The following is a 16,122-nucleotide window of genomic DNA, read 5'->3' as shown; positions in this document are numbered from 1 at the left end:
CTAGCCACCAATTTAAACTCTTCTTAAAGAAATTTTAGTCTCCTAAAACCCCCAGATCCTTTACAGAAACTTGTTTAGCTACATTTCACAGATCCTGAATTTGTGAAGTTTATTTTTTGAACCCAAAGTGTATACTTTACATTAAGCCCTTATTTCCCTTTTTCTTTTAGCTCTTATTTACATTTATTCAGTCTAATTTGTCTGTGATTCCAGCATACTGAGATCTTTTGAGATCCAAACTTCATTATTCAACACATCACCATATTTCCCTATGTATAAGATGTATCTTTTTTTGAAAAATTTGGAGCTTAAAAACTGGGAGCATCTTATACAGTGGTTGTACATTTTTTTATTTGCACTTCCCACTTTTTTGCGCTTGCTGTGTTTGTGCTTATTATTTCACATTTGTTACCATTATATTAGGCAACGTTTTGCTATGTTCTTTCCAGAAATGCTCAGAAAAGACTTTTGTCCAGTGCTGAATCCAAGTTCAAAGTGATCCAGTTTGCAAAAGTGAATGGAAATCCTGCTGCTGAACATTAGTTTGGTCCTCCTCCAATTGAGAAAACAATTGGAGAGTGGCTATGGGAAAAAGAAACCCTACTGAAAAGACCATAGCAGAAGAAGGCCATAAGAGGCAAGTCAGCCAAATGGCCTGAGATAGAGAGGGAATTGAAGAGATGGATTGAAGAGCAAAGGGCAAGTGGAATTCCTGTGTCCACAAAGATGGTTCAGCAGGAGGCAGGCAGAATTGCTGATGAAAAAGAAGTGACTGATTTCAAAGGAGGACACAATTGGTGCTTCAGGTTCATAAAACAGAATGGGCTAAGCATGCATCCACACTCCAGACTTGCCCAAAAGATTCCTGGAAGCTAGGAGCAGAAGGTCCTTGAATTTCATGATGAATAAAACTTGAGTTCATTAACTTTATGTATTATATTTTTTTTTTCAAATTTTGGGCCCCAAAATCCAGGTGCATCTTATATATGGGAGCATCTTATACATGTGGAAATATGGTAGCTATCTCCCAAGGTTGATGAAATTTGACAGGCCTGTCATTTATGCCCCATTGATAAAAATGTGGAATCATACAAGGTCCAAGACAAATCCCTGGGGCTTTTGTTGTTGCTTCAGTTTTATCCCTTGAAAAATGGGGGAATAGTTGGACAAAATCATCTCTAAGCTTGCTTCCTTTTCTAAAATGATATGATTCCATTAAATACTTGGACAAACACTGTTATTTTGATTATTCATCTGTTCACTCAGTAGCATATTTATTATCTTCTATGTACACTTGTCTTATTGCTGATATTCTCTGTTTTGCATACTCCATACTCCAAGTCACAAGGCAATATCTTCCTGAAATGTAGCTAGAAGGCACTCAGAACCTCATGATTTGGATATATTCTAAGACAGATACTGATCTTATAATTTGGGTTTAGCTTGCTGGTGAGCAGAAGGGTCTAGGACCTTCTCCTCTTCTACCCCCATCTTCTTCCCTCAGGCTCTTTTACAAAGGTAGAATTGTGTGACAAGGACTATCAAACATACCATAACAATCAACTACTATTCTATCTCTCCAAGCATTCAATGATGCTAGTTAATGTTAGCTATCACTAGCTAGCACTATTGTTAGCTGTCTGTACATACTCCCCTGATAAATAAATTTCGGTCAGCCTCTAAGCACTCACAAAACACTAGAAATGAGATTATATACTGAAAATGGGATAGAATGGAAAGAATACTGGATTTAGAGGCAGATTACCTAGATTACATGATACTATGATACTAACTACTTTAGGCACATCACTTAATCCTCATGGGCCTCTTAGTTTTCTCATCTGCAAATGATAGGGTTGAACAAAATGGCCTCTGAAGTTCCTTCTAGATCTAGATCTAGGATTCTAGATCTAGGATTCTAAGGGACAGTGAAATGAAGGCACACTTGTATTTTCTTGAAGATCCCCCAAAAGTCTGGCTCCACAGCAACTTAACACTATGGAAGATTCAAAGTTAATTAAAACATAATTTCCCTCAGGGAATTTGCAATCTTATGGATGGATATAGAATACACCTACACAAAAATCTCATCACATACCCCAAACAGCTTTTTCTAGTGGATAAACACACATATCCACTAACTATTTTACAACCAAGTGTAACTGATATAGAAATTATGGAATTCACAGAAAGGGTCCTGTCATGAGTTTTTTCCAACTCAATTGTGCTTACCTGATTAGTTTTAACCAAATCTGTACATAAGGATGTCCATCCTGAGACATTATGTGTGTGTGTGTGTGTGTGTGTGTGTGTGTGTGTGTGTGTGTGTGTGTAGTTACAGTTAGCAGGAAATCTGGAGGTCAATTTCTTTATTTTATAGTAAAGGAAACAAGTCCACACACAGATAAAAGTGAAAGGTCTCTTGATGTCTAGGAAGCCCCTACAGCAAGTGTTTCTTTTTATCTTATTGTCCATCTCCCACCCATAACTGGAGATGCGATTTTGTCCCCTACTTTTTCCCTGAGTGGATAACATTTTTATAGTGAAATGAACACTAAGAATATTAATTTTCTTACTATTTGGTGCTTGGTATAAAGTACTGGCTCCAGTGTAAGAGAAACTAAATTCAAAGTCAATCTCTGTTCTTATTGCATGACTAACTACTTTGTGTGACAAGGGAATCTGTATGATTACTTAGGACACTTGATTTCCCTGGACCTCAGTTTCCTCATTTGTAAAATAAAGAAGTTGGATTCAATAAACTGGAAGGTCCCTTCGAGTGGTACTCCTATAATTCTGTTAGTCAGTGATCCAGATGAAATTTCTTACCTCACTCCAGTTGCCCACAATCCAGTAGGCAGAGTTTTGTGTTGGACTGAGCATTTTGAGGTGCTTATAATTGGTGGCATTTAGCAAAAACCCTTCAGCAATCAGATTATTTGCATCCTCCTCAGTCAGATCAGATTCAAGGTCTTGTGATGGAGTCTTGTTGTTCATGGGTTCTGTTTCCAAGGGAGTTGACAATTTCTCCTGTGATGCTGATTCGCTTTTCTTTCCTGGTGATAACTGGAGGAGGGAAGGTTTTTTGGTGACTATTGCATTGACATCCAATGTATCATATTTGGGAGTAGTGGGTTGTTGGCTGGTCCCTTTTGAAGATAATAGCCCATCTGTTATCATGCTGAAGGTGGTAGGATCACTGAGGTATGGTGTTGTTTGGGACTGGGGTGGCATACTTATGGCCTTTATAGGTGGAGGCTGGAGTGTGAAGCTTTCACTCTGGGTCCACATTACAGGCCCATTTGTAGTTTTGTCTATATGCTCTTCACTGTCTTCTCCTGAGCCACTGTGGACTTCTATTTCTGGCCCTTTGGTCAAGTGTTCAAAAATGGAAGTCATTTGCAAAGTCACTGGGTTTGTGCTGAATGGTGACTCAGGAGTGACATCTGTCTTGACCACAAAGCCCACTTTAGAGGAGGTTGTCATTTCTGAATGGGAAATGTTCCCTTCATTATCTGTAATTCTGCTGCTTGTCTGGGTACTCAATGACTCAGTAGTAGGATTTGGCAGTGATGTCCTTTCAGTGGGAAGAAGGGAAACATGAGAGTCTGGCTCAGAGGGAATTGAATTATTTTGCAATTTTCCTCTTGTTGTGTCTTGATCATTGGAAGACATGGTAGGACTTGTGATAACAGTTTTCATAGTGCTCAGAGTCACAGACTCAGGCATCACAGGTGTTGTCAGAACACTGGGACTAGGTGTAGGAAGAGGGATGGGTCTTGAGGGGGTTGACTTAGGTTTGGGTAGAATTCTCCCATTGGAAATTGATCCTCTCTTAGGTTTCAGAGGGGGGATCAATAGTCGCCGGCCAGAAGGACACTGCTGTAGACCACATAGAGCTCGACTATTGGGCTTCTTCGTGAAGTCACATGGCTCATCATTATTCTTGGCACAAGTGACATTTCGAATCCTCACTCCTCCACCACAGGAAACAGTACACTAAAAAAAAAAAAAGCAATAGTTATTCTGGGGAAGAAAAGCTACTTGATCCTCATGCCCAGGACCTCAAAGAAATCACTGAAAGCCTAATGGAAATTGGGTAGCATGCTTAAAATAAATTATAACTAGAGTTTTCCAATAATGGAATAGGATGCCTATTAAAGGCATGATCAGCCTATTACTGCAAGTGTTTAAATAGACCCTAACCAACCACAGATCAGAAATACTAAGGTGGGAGTTTCAACATTAGGATGGGAAAGGGAAGATTGGGCTAAATAGATGACTTCTAAGGTCCCTTCCAATTCTGGGTAATTATGATACTGAATTTCTGATTAAGTCAAAACATTCACTCCATTTCAACAGATATATGTATATGTGTGTGTGTGTGTGTGTGTGTGTGTGTGTGTGTATGTATATATGTTAAGAGGCCCAAATATGCTCATCACTATGCTAGGTCTGTCTGTCCTTTTCAGTCATCTGAATTGTCTGCTTTGATTGGTGTCATATAAGACATCACCATGGTTCAAATGAATGGAAATGTGATGAGAGTAGCAAATATGGGAGGATCCAGTATTATTTTTATGGGTTGTAGAGATTGAAAATGGACATATTTAGCAGCTCTTTTATGCCTCAATTTCCCAATGACACAGGGGAGATAATATTTATCTCCTAGGAAAAAAAACTTTATCTAACAATCATGTCGATATTATAGTCTCAAGGGACTTGAAAATGTGCAGAAATAATGGCTCCATTATGTGGAGTGTGGAAATGATCAAAGTTGAAAGAAAAGTTGTAGGCAAGATGAAGAATCACTTTTCAGAGGGAAGGAATTAACAGCATTTGGAAATGTAAGCAAAGACAAATCAAGTAAATTGAAGAGTTTTTTTTAAGGTGATATTTTTGCTTGGAGTTCTAACAATGGTGTTCTGTTCCTGAGTTAACAAATATAACATGATGTTATCAATCAATAATACAGTATAACAATCTTCTAAAATCACAGTCATGGGCCTACAAACTTGGGACGGACAGTGTCCAGTACCTAGTAGATGCTTAATAAATTCCTGTTGATTAATGAATAGATCTTTGTTTTTGCGGAGGACCACAGCTAAGTCATTAGCTTGCTAATGAAAACCCCACCAACTCTTTTTAAAAATAAGTTCCATTGTTTCTTTTGATAATAACTTGATAAGTAAAGTTTTTCTGTAATCCTATAGGGAAAACTAAGCTCTTCATATTTCAGTTTAAACAAACATTGGCCTTGGAAAACACAGTAATCAATAAAGTACCATGGAGAGAGTATTCTTTCATAGATTGGAAGAGAGCTTACTAAGAAGAGTAGAATTCACCTCAAGCAAACCTTGCTGAGTTTCTTATGTTGTGAGGCAGCTTTTCAGGGGTTTGAAGTTGGTTAGGTCACCAGGATCATTGCTTTCTTTTCCCATGGAAATGGTTAGAGCCTTCCCCTAGAGGATGGGGCAAACCCACTGAGCCGCTGCCCAGGGGATTAGCTTAAGCTAATAGCAGGAGCTAGTTCAGAGAAGGGGTTAATTAAATCAACCATAGATAGTCACAACATTTGTACTGGCCAACTGGGGCTCCAGACTTTCAAATATTTGGAAAAATCTCCCCTCCCTCCTTTTTAAGCCAGTTTTCAAAAATTTCATCATATGTCTCCTTTGAACTCAACTGTATTTTTAGGATGTACCATGCAATTTACTGGTGGAATATATATTTGGAAACCCTTCTTGTAGATTCTTAGAGTAGATAAGGACCTAAGATGTTATTTAGTCTGACTCTTTCCCTTTTATTTTTCTTGAGATATTTTATATATGTGAAAAATTTTCTCTCGGAAAAACAATTAGTGAGTGAGGTTGCATCATTTATTTTATTTCAATCTATTATTCAGTCACTTGTTAGAACCTCACAATTCTTAGCAACCAGGCAAATTTACAATGAAAGAATGGCTTCTAGGAAAAGAAATCTTAACTCTGCAGTTGATATAATTTTAATTAATGGATTTTTTTTCTGCTTGAATGCCTATGTAATGAGGAATAATTAATTATTAAGTGCACAAAGTCTCCATCTTTGAGAAAGTTACTTAGCATTCCCTGGATGAATCTCTTGGCAAAATCCCATTGCTTACTTGGCAAGGCCCACCCACAACCTTATCTTCTTCTGTCATTCTGGGTCCACTACACTTTTTCCTTTCAAATTAAAGTTTCTAAAACAACACAAAACAAAACATGCACATTTCAAATGTTTTATGATTGTTATTATTAACAAAAAACAAAAACCAATGTGAAAAGTTGGCATTTTACATAATGCTCTAACTCTAATGTAATATAACTCTCAATTAATGTAGATTATCTCATTTGATACTTACATCAGCACTCTGAAGTAGGTGCTATTTATCAATTCTCATTTTAGAGAATGTGAAACTGAGGTTCAGGACATTAAGTGATGGGCCCATACAAGATGTCTGATTACACAAATGAGGTGGAAAGGTACAATGGATAGTTTTGGATGGGAAAATTAGAAGATTTGATATCTTTTCCCATAATGTAGGAGAACACAGTGGAGGTCAGACCAGTCTTGGTAAATTTAGCAGAGAGAGTTTACATTATATCAAATATAGATTTATGATTTAGAAAGGAGAAATCAGGATATATATATATATATATATATATATATATATAAAAGTACTATAAAATAAAATAAAAATACAATTAAAACAAAAGTCACAGAAACAAAGAGAAGAAAGCTTATGGAGTGGGGAGAGAGAGTTAGAGAGAAGGGGGAGAGGGAGGGAAGAAGGGATGGTCAGTAATAATGACTGATATAGAAATTTAGAGAATGAAGACAGATTAAAGGCTATGGGGGTGTGAATTTAATGATAGTGACTGGAGACAGTTGTTTTGATTCAGTAGCTAGAAAGAAAGAATCCAAAGAATTTTTGGTGAGGAAATACAGGCAATAAATATAATCTTCTTTTCAGAAATTTGGCATTGAAAGTGAGGACAATAGCAAGTAAAGTAGGACAATAGGCAAATTAGCTGGATGCTATAGTAAAGTGAAGAGACAAGATTCCAAGACAGGGGAGACCTCAACATGGTTATAGGCATAAAGGTAGGAGTCAGCATAAATAAAGAAACAACACAAGAAAAATGTTACTCCATTCTTTTAAACCTGTAGGAAGGACCATATTCATCTATTATAAAAGAATGGATAGGAGTAGAATTGAGAATTTAAGGGGAGATGAGGTAGTTGGGGATAATTACTGGGGGAACACAGTTAAAAAATCATTAAGATATGGATAGAAGGATACCATGAAGTAGTAAAAATTAGGGTTAGTAAGCTTACATTTGTAGTTTACTACTTAATTAATTAGTAATTCATTATTTATTAGTTAATACAAAAAGATGGAGGAAGGATTTAGCTATACCAGAACAGTGTTCCAAAGAGCACAGTGTAAGTGATGAGAGCAGTCAGAAAAATAAGTGGAGAGAACTAACATGAAAGAATGAATATTTGTGGAGGCAGAAGACTGAATGAAAAGTCTCTATCATATCTCACACCCTACACCAAGATAAGGTTGAAATGGGTACAGGATTTAAACATAAAAGGTGATGTCATAAGCCAGTTAGGAAAACAAGGAATAGTTTATTTGTAGATATATAGAAAGGAAAGTAGCTTCTAACCAAAGAAGAGCTAGAGAACATTATAAACTGAAAAGTGGTAATTTTGATTACATTAAATTAGAAAGGGTTTTGCACAAGTAAGGAATGGCAGTAATTTGGGAAATAATTTTTACAATTAGTGTTTTTGTTAAAGGACTCATTTCTAAAATATATAGAAAACTGAGTCAAATTTATAAGAATATAAGTCATTCCCCAATTGAAAAATGGTCACAGGATATGAACAGGCAGTTCCCAGGTGAAGAAGTTAATGCTATCTAAAATCATATGAAAAAAAGCTCTAAAATCATTATAGGCTAGAGAAATGCAAATTAAAACAACTCTGAGATACCACCTCACACCTATCCAATATGCCAAAAAAGGAAAATGATCAATGTTGGAAGGAATATGGGAAAACTGGGACCCTAATGCATTATTGGGAGAGTCATGAGATGATCCAACCGTTCTGGAGAGCAATTTGGAATTATGTCCAAATAGCTTTAAAACCATGTATACCTTTTGATCCAATAATATCATTACTAGGTCTGTAACCCAAAGAGATCATAGGGAAGACTAAAAAATCCACATGTACAAAAATATTTATAGCAGTTCTTTTCACAATGGCAAAGTACTGGAAATTGAGGAGATACCCATCAATTGGCGAATGACTAATCAAACTGTAGTACATGAATGGGATGGAGTACTATTGTTCTATAAGAAATCATGAGGGTCCGGACTTCAGAAAAGTTCTGGAAAGACTTGCATGAACTGATGCTGAGTGAAGTGAGCTGAACAAGAAGAACTTTGGACACAATATCAACACTGCCATGGACTTGCTCATCTCAACAGTACAATAATCAAAGACAATTCTAAAGGACTTGTAATGGAAAAGACTCATCCAAATCTGGAACAATGGAATCTGAATGTAGAGCAAAGTTTACTATTTATAATTTTTGAAATTTGTTTTATGTTTTTTTCCCTTCTCTTTTTTCCCCTTCCCTTTTTTTCTTTTTCTTTTGATTTTTCCTTCCCAACTTGATTAATATGGAAATTTGTTTATACATATATAACCTACACTAGATTACTCTCTGTCAGGGAGAGGGAGGTGAGGGAGGGAGAAAAATGTGAAACTCAAAACCTTACAAAAATAATTGTTGAAAACTCTTTGCATAGATTTGGAAAAACAAATTTTTTAAAAAAGAAAAGGGTCTCTGCTGACAATAATGCTAAGTAATGGATAGTACTAACTGGAGGAGAAGGAGTTTGGGATATAAGTTCAAGTCACGGATAGGATTGAGAAAGTAGAGAGAGTTAATTTTTTAAAATGTAGAATTAATCAATCTGAAAATGATAATTAGAATGTTGGTATGATGAACCTCCTGGAACTGCAAGAGTACCAAGTTGGTTTGGGGGTCCCAGGCAGATGTCACCCTGCATTTGATCTATTGATACCCCAAGGATAAAAGAAAATCTTCTGAGTTTGACAAACCAAAATCAAGTTCCCAAAGAGATTAATCATTGGTTTAAGTCAGAACCCTACTGAATGACTTCAGAAGGCTAGCTTCTCATTCACCAGAAGAGAAAAGAAATATTCTTTCAGCTCACCCAGGCTCACCAGTTTCACTCAGTTAATGAACATAACCATCCTGAAATGGTTTGTGAATTCAATTACTATAATTATTTAATAGAAATTTCTGCCCCTTCACTAATTTTGGTTGCATTATTTTGCTTTAGAGAACTGATTCTGAGTTCCTGATCCTCTCTCTACTTTTTGTGTTTCTAATTCTTCCCTTGGATTAAAAAAAAACCCTGTTCAGTACAAATATGTTTAAATTCCATTAAGTCATCTTTCTATAATTATGAAAAACATTTCCATACTGCCTCATACCCACTTTTAGGGAATAAATTTTAACATGAGGCTTGTGCTAACATTAAATGTTGCTCAGGCTGCAAGAAGATCTCTGTTATTCCTTTTCTGAGAAAGGACTTAGTAAAACCTTGATTTTTCTATTTAAGGTAATAACTTGAGACTCCACTACTTAGTCTCATAGCACCAATCTTGTTGACATCTTATATGTTTCCCATGAGGCTCCTGAATTTTAAAGAGTTTCATAATAGGAACCCTTTCCCATCAAAAAATTGTTTATATAAAAGTTAGAAATTTTAGTTAGAAGATACTGGAAGCAAGGGGCAGCTAGGTGGCGCAGTATTAGAGCACCAGCCTTGGAGTCAGGAGGACCTGAGTTCAACTTCACTCTCAGACACTTAATAATTACTTAGGTGTGTGACCTTGGGCAAGTCACTTAACCCCATTGCCTTGCAAAAACCTAAAAAAAAAAACCACCAAAAAAAGAGAAGATTATTGGAAGCAGACTGGGACAAGTCTCATTTAATCCAGGGAGGAAGAAGGAATGTAAAGGGAAGTCACTGAGTATCAATGAAGATTTATTTAAAATAATACAGGGCAATTCTAAAGAACTTGTGATATAAAATACAATTCACTATCCAAAGAAGTCTAACTGCAGAATAAAGCTGGCTATTTTCAATTTTTAAAATTTGTTTTATGTTTTATGTTTCCCCCCCCTCATTTTTTCTTTTTGACTCTTTTTTCACAACATGATTAATATAGAACTATGTTTAATATAGTTATCTATATAATTTGAATTAAATTGTTCTGTCAGGGAGGAGGGAGGAAGAAAAATATGAAATTCAAAATACAAAATAATAATTGTTGAAAACTATCTTTGCATGTAGTTGGAAAAATAAATACAATTTTTTTTAAAAAAAGGAATGCTAAACAAAAAAAATAAAAATAAAAAATAAAATAGTACAGGGGTGGCTAGGTGGTGCAGTGGATAGAGCACAGGCCCTGGAGTCAAGAGTACCTGAGTTCAAATCTGACCTCAGATACTTAATAATTACCTAGCTGTGTGGCCTTGGGCAAGCCACTTAACCCCATTGCCTTGCAAAAATCTAAAAAAAAAATAGATGAATAAAATAAAATAAAATAGTACAGGGCACCCAAGGGAAACAAAAATAAGTGGTAGACAGAGGAAGAAAGGGCCTAGTGGATAGGATAATGTATGTTTGTAGCTTTTGTTACTTTCACTGTGACTCTTCCAGAACTGATTTTCTTGACAAAGATACTGGAGAGATTTAACATCTCCTTCAGCTCACTTTACAGATGTGGAAACTGAGGCCAAAAAATTAAAGTGGCTTGCCCAGGGTCATACTGCTAGTAAGTGTATAAGACTAGATTTGAACTCAGGAATATGAGTCTTCCTGACTGCAGGTTCATCATTCTGTCCACTCTTCCACCTAGCTGCTTAATATGTGGAAGAAGAAAATGAAATATCATGCTATATCCTCCAGGTGATGCTTTTACCATGTATGGTAATCAGAAGGAAACAAATGACTGATGCTCAGTTTTAGAAAGGATGCCATCAGTCATTTAATTTAACCCATATCTGAATAGGCATCCCAACATTTTGTATCTAAATAAGCCAGAGGAGTCAATTTCCCCACTTTCCTCATTGTCTATCACCCCCTCCCTCCACTTGGATTGGAGAAGGGGATCCCATCTACCTTGGAATAGGGGATGAACCTGTAAATACAGGAAATTCAGCTATCTTATCTGCAGCATATTTGTAAAGGTGAGTGAACTGATGTCCTGTCATGGGGACCTATGAGATCCACAAGTGCCAGTGGACAGACAATGGTCTATTCCTTTGGTCATCCTTTTTCCATGAATTAGGACTCTGCATCAGTCATGGCTATTCCAGAAGTGAAGAATTGGAGTGAAAAAAGTAAAGCAAGAGACTTTTGGCAAGGATGGGGATGGCAAGGATGGGTAGAGTCAGGGATACTGTGCATCTTCTTACTATTTGAAAGCTTCTGCCCAAATCCCAGTTAATTTGAAAGCAATTACTTACTATTAATGATAGGGAGTTCTGATGGGGTCTGTCTCCTTTCCTGTTTTAAGAGAGACAGGGCTCTGCTCCGCCACTTCTTATAACCCTAGTAGTTAGGGGGTGCTAGATTTTCAGGATAATTATAATTATGAAAGCATGGATTCATATAGGGTAGTACATAGAACTTCCTTCACAACAAGCCTCTGCAAGTATGATTATTTCCATTTTGCCACAAAGGAAACTATATTTCATCAAGAAGGGACCTGCTCATGCTTAATAAAAGGCAGAGGGGAGATTCCATCCTGGTTCTTTGGATTTCAAGTCAAGGGAAGCCTTTCTACTTAATTTACATCACCTCTTATAGAGAAGTAGAAAATGTCATCTGTCACTTGGAATGAACTGTTGAAAATTGGATTTAAATATGATATTCCAGCTTCAAAGACAATGAATGCTTTGTACATAGAAGGACATTTGATATATGGGCATACATTAATTAAGTAAGATGGTCAAGAAATAGGCGCTTAGCTTTTAACAAAGGGAATTTAGTCATACTAGTTGCAAAGTGGATAGACTATGAGACTTGGTGTCAAGAAGGTCTGAGTTTGAATCTGGACTCAGACCCTTACAAACTTCATGATGATGGACAAGGCAATTTTCCTACATCATTGCTAAAATGGGGATAATAATAGGATCTACTTCCTAGGGTTCTTAGGGGGATGAGAATATTTGCAAATTGCGTTGTAAACTTTAAAGCGTCAGTTTTATTTTCATCATCATCAACAACATTATACTTCTCTTATTAGAAAAATGAAAGTTAGGATCTGAGAATACCATAGAGCATGAGTGGTTTTGCTTACCTGTGTCTGTAACAAGGAAGGGTTCTAGAGAGACAGCTCATAACACAAAATGACTGTGATATAGACATCAACAAAACATTTTAAAAGGGGGGGGAGTTAATGTTCCTTATACATATTTCTAAGTTCTAGTATAATTATTTATTTCAGTAAAATCTTTTGTCTGCAAGGTCCTGTGCTGGGTATTGGTAGATACAAGTAGTTCTGAGACTTATGGAACTTAATTTTCTTGATTGAATACAACATAGCCAGGAAAAAAATGAAATACAATGTAGTGATTAAAGGAAGCAAGGATCAGAGATCTGGAGTTGGAAGAAAACTGAAAGCCTTATTTAGTTCAATTTTCTAAAAATAAAGACAATGAAACTGAATACCAGAAAGGTTAAAGCACTTGCCCAAGGTCAAACAGGTAATAAGTATCAGAAGTGACATTTGAACCCAAGTCCTTTGATTCTAGATCCCATCTTTCTACCATATGCTGCTATTTCCTTTCCATAATAAAAGATCAGTCAAAGCCCATGCTCCTCCCCGACCCTTCTTATTTGTTGTCTACAAGCATACTTAGAGAAGGAGATAGGCTGAAACCCTTAACAGTGATATTGATAGGAGGTTCATCAATGGCAGTATTCAATGAATTCTGAGGCACTTTCAAAGCTGGCCAGCCATTTCAAGAGCTTGAGAAAGTGGGGTGTGATGGGGTGAATATTGTTTGTTTTTCATGATTTTATATATATAATCAATAATTGGTTGACTTCTCAATGAGTAGCGGAGGGATGGAAGGGAGGGAGAGGATTTGAAACTAATTAAAAGGGCAGCTAATTGGTGCAGTGGATAGAGCTCCAGCCCAGGAGTCAGGAGGACCTGAGATCAAGTTCGTCCTCAGGCACTTAATAATTACCTAGCTGTGTGACCTTGGGCAAGCCACTTAACCCCATTGCCTTGCAAAAACCAAAAACCAAAACAAAAAAACAAAATAAAAAAGAGAACGTTGAATAAATAATAAACTTAAAAATATATGCAATAGCTTTTAAAGCTTTTTGTTATAGATTGTAGGTTCTAAACTTTCCAACTCACACTCTACTTCCTTCTGCAACTCTGTTTAAAATCCATCAAGATGCCTCTCTCCTCCCTTTACCCATGTCCTACCTGGTGTTTTTCCTCTCCCCCCTTTCCAGTATCCTTCTGTGATGTCTTCCTCTATTAGATTATAAGCTTCTTGAAGTCTGGGACTTTATTTTCATTTTCTTATTTGTATTCCTAGGACTTAGTATAAGTCTGGTACATGATATATCCTTAGTAAATGATTACTGAATTGAAATTTAATTGAATGGGCAATTAAATGACTTACTTTCAAACAATCTTCATTCAAATATGAAAAAATTGGTATGATCATGAAGTAAGTCAGGACACAGGCTGAACAGAGTGCCACAAGTTTGTCTAAAGCTGAGACAATAAGGAATGGTGGTAGTAAGAGAGATCACTTCTTGGTTCTTGGGAAATAACTGAACTATTTGTCTATCACTATACACACACACACACACACACAATACTTATCATTGTTTTATATATTCAGTTACAGGTAAGATAGCTATATCTATTATATACATATAATAGCAAATGGGAGTGGTGGTCCATGAGAGGTAGGAGATGGGGATGGGTCTAGGCTCATGCTTTCTTTGATCTTGGTAACTCCTAGACAGAGACTTTCCCCACCCAAGATAGAAGAGTGAGAAACTATGAGATTGTAGATTAGGAGTCAGGAAGACCTGCAAAATTCAAGTTCTTCCTCTATCAAAGTACCTATTATTTGCCAATCTACAATGATGGATTAGGAGAATGGCAGGGAGGAAATGGGAAAGTCAAGTTCATCCATCTATATATGCCATTCTGTGGACATCTTTATATTATACAATAAAAAGGGTAGTGTTATTAGTTAATAAATGAATTTACTGTTTACATTCAACTGTGACAGATGAAAGTCAAATCACAGGTATAAGTATCCCTCTGACAACAAATGTTATTAGCAAACTTATTGTAGGAAGTACACAGGTACCAGCATGTGTTGGGACACTTATCAGACTTTTTCTTTAAAGCCAGCTAAATCGAGTCATTTGAACATCTTGTACAGAGAAATATTATGTGAAGAACTCAACAACTGAATCTGCGATTAGATGCCTTTTAAAAAACCACTAGTGACTCTGGCAATTAGTGAACTCTGCATGACAGGCATGATTAAGAACCTTAAAGGCAGCCTTGGCACATTTTGGATAAACAGATTTAATGGACTAGTTGCAATGCCCCATTTAGTTTGCCAATTTGGCTACAGTCCTCTGGGTCAACAGGGAAAGCAGGTGAATTTGGCTAATCTTCCCGTTCAGACCCTCCAAGCATTGGGACATATATTTCTGCATTAGTTGGGAGCTTGATTTCCCCGACACATATTCCTGACTTCCAGATCATTCACAGAGATTAAATGAACCAGGATACTGTGTTTACACAGTTTAAGAATGTTGAATAAGGACACCCATAATCTTAGCAGAAATGGATTTTGAGATGTGAAGACCACAAAGATTACTAATGAGGTTTTTTTGGCAGGACATTTTTAACTTGCTGGAAGTGCTTGACAGCTCCCGAGGAGATAATCTTGGGCAAGCCACAGAATGACAGAAGAGTTGAAGGGGATCTCAGAAGCTGTCTCACCCAAAGGATAATCCAACCAAAACCACCTCTACAACATACTGATGGAGTAATCTTTTGGTCTATGCATGATGTCAATGATGTTTGCTGTTCATTCTCAAAGAGGAATGACATCAGGGAGGTGATGCCATAACCAGCACTTGAATTAGATTTGAGTGGGGGGGGGGGCTGTGCTGTCAGCAGCCTCACTTTCTCCTCCAGAGCCATCTGGGTCCATTTACCAGATATGAATCAAGACAATAGATGGATGTGAGGCAATCAGTGACTAGCTCAAGATCATACAGCTAGTAAGTGTCTGAGGTTGGATTTGAATTCAGGTCCTCTTAATTCCAGCTGCCATCTAGCAGCATGATCTATGCATGAAGACTCCACATATTTTTTAATATGTCTAACCATTGGCAAGCTTTCCCCCTCAAATAACAAGTTTAAATTTGCCATTCAGTAATTTCAATCTAAAGTTTCTCATTCTCTAATCTTATTTCTTTTTTAAATTTCTGGTCACTGAACCTTTTTAGCTTATGAGCTTTTTTATCTGTAAAATGGGGTTAATACTTGTTACTATATAACTCAGAGGGTTCTTATGACAAAAGTACTTTTCAAACTCTAGTTCACTATAGAAATAAATTCTTATTATTATTTCTGACAAACATTTCATATTACCTTGATAACTGTGATTTACTATAACACTAAGCATTGGAGCATCGTTGCTTCAAAGAAGCATGTCCTGACATCTAAGATATTGATCTTCAGAGACAAGCCTCATTTGAATTTTTTTTTATGATTTGTTTCTTAAAACAACTTAATCACATCACTTCAAGTCACCTTTGCAGTTATTAACTCACTTGATGGCAGACAGGCAGGGTGTACATGCCCAGCAGCAGAGGAAACAAAAATGACTTCTGACCCTTATGGAGATAAATAAAGCTGTGCTTCTTAGCTACCCTGGGAATCAACTAAAGCTTCAGGATGGATGCCAGTCAAGATGAT

At 36.7% G+C, this 16,122-nt stretch overlaps 1 protein-coding gene across 5 annotated transcripts in view; it reads right to left on the bottom strand.

Annotated features, from left to right (window-relative positions):
- Nucleotides 1-16,122, bottom strand: part of ADAMTS12 (ADAM metallopeptidase with thrombospondin type 1 motif 12) — a 534,583-nt gene that overhangs the window by 61,375 nt on the left and 457,086 nt on the right. For all 5 annotated transcript variants that reach the window (XM_074208421.1, XM_074208422.1, XM_074208424.1 and 2 more), the window contains one exon: nt 2,830-3,999. In XM_074208421.1, the coding sequence (XP_074064522.1) occupies nt 2,830-3,999 (1,170 nt within the window). The remainder of the gene's footprint in view (nt 1-2,829; nt 4,000-16,122) is intronic.

The sequence above is a fragment of the Macrotis lagotis genome, chromosome X (assembly GCF_037893015.1).
Source record: "Macrotis lagotis isolate mMagLag1 chromosome X, bilby.v1.9.chrom.fasta, whole genome shotgun sequence".
Classification (NCBI taxonomy): domain Eukaryota; kingdom Metazoa; phylum Chordata; class Mammalia; order Peramelemorphia; family Peramelidae; genus Macrotis; species Macrotis lagotis.
This window is presented reverse-complemented; position numbering and strand designations above follow the sequence as displayed.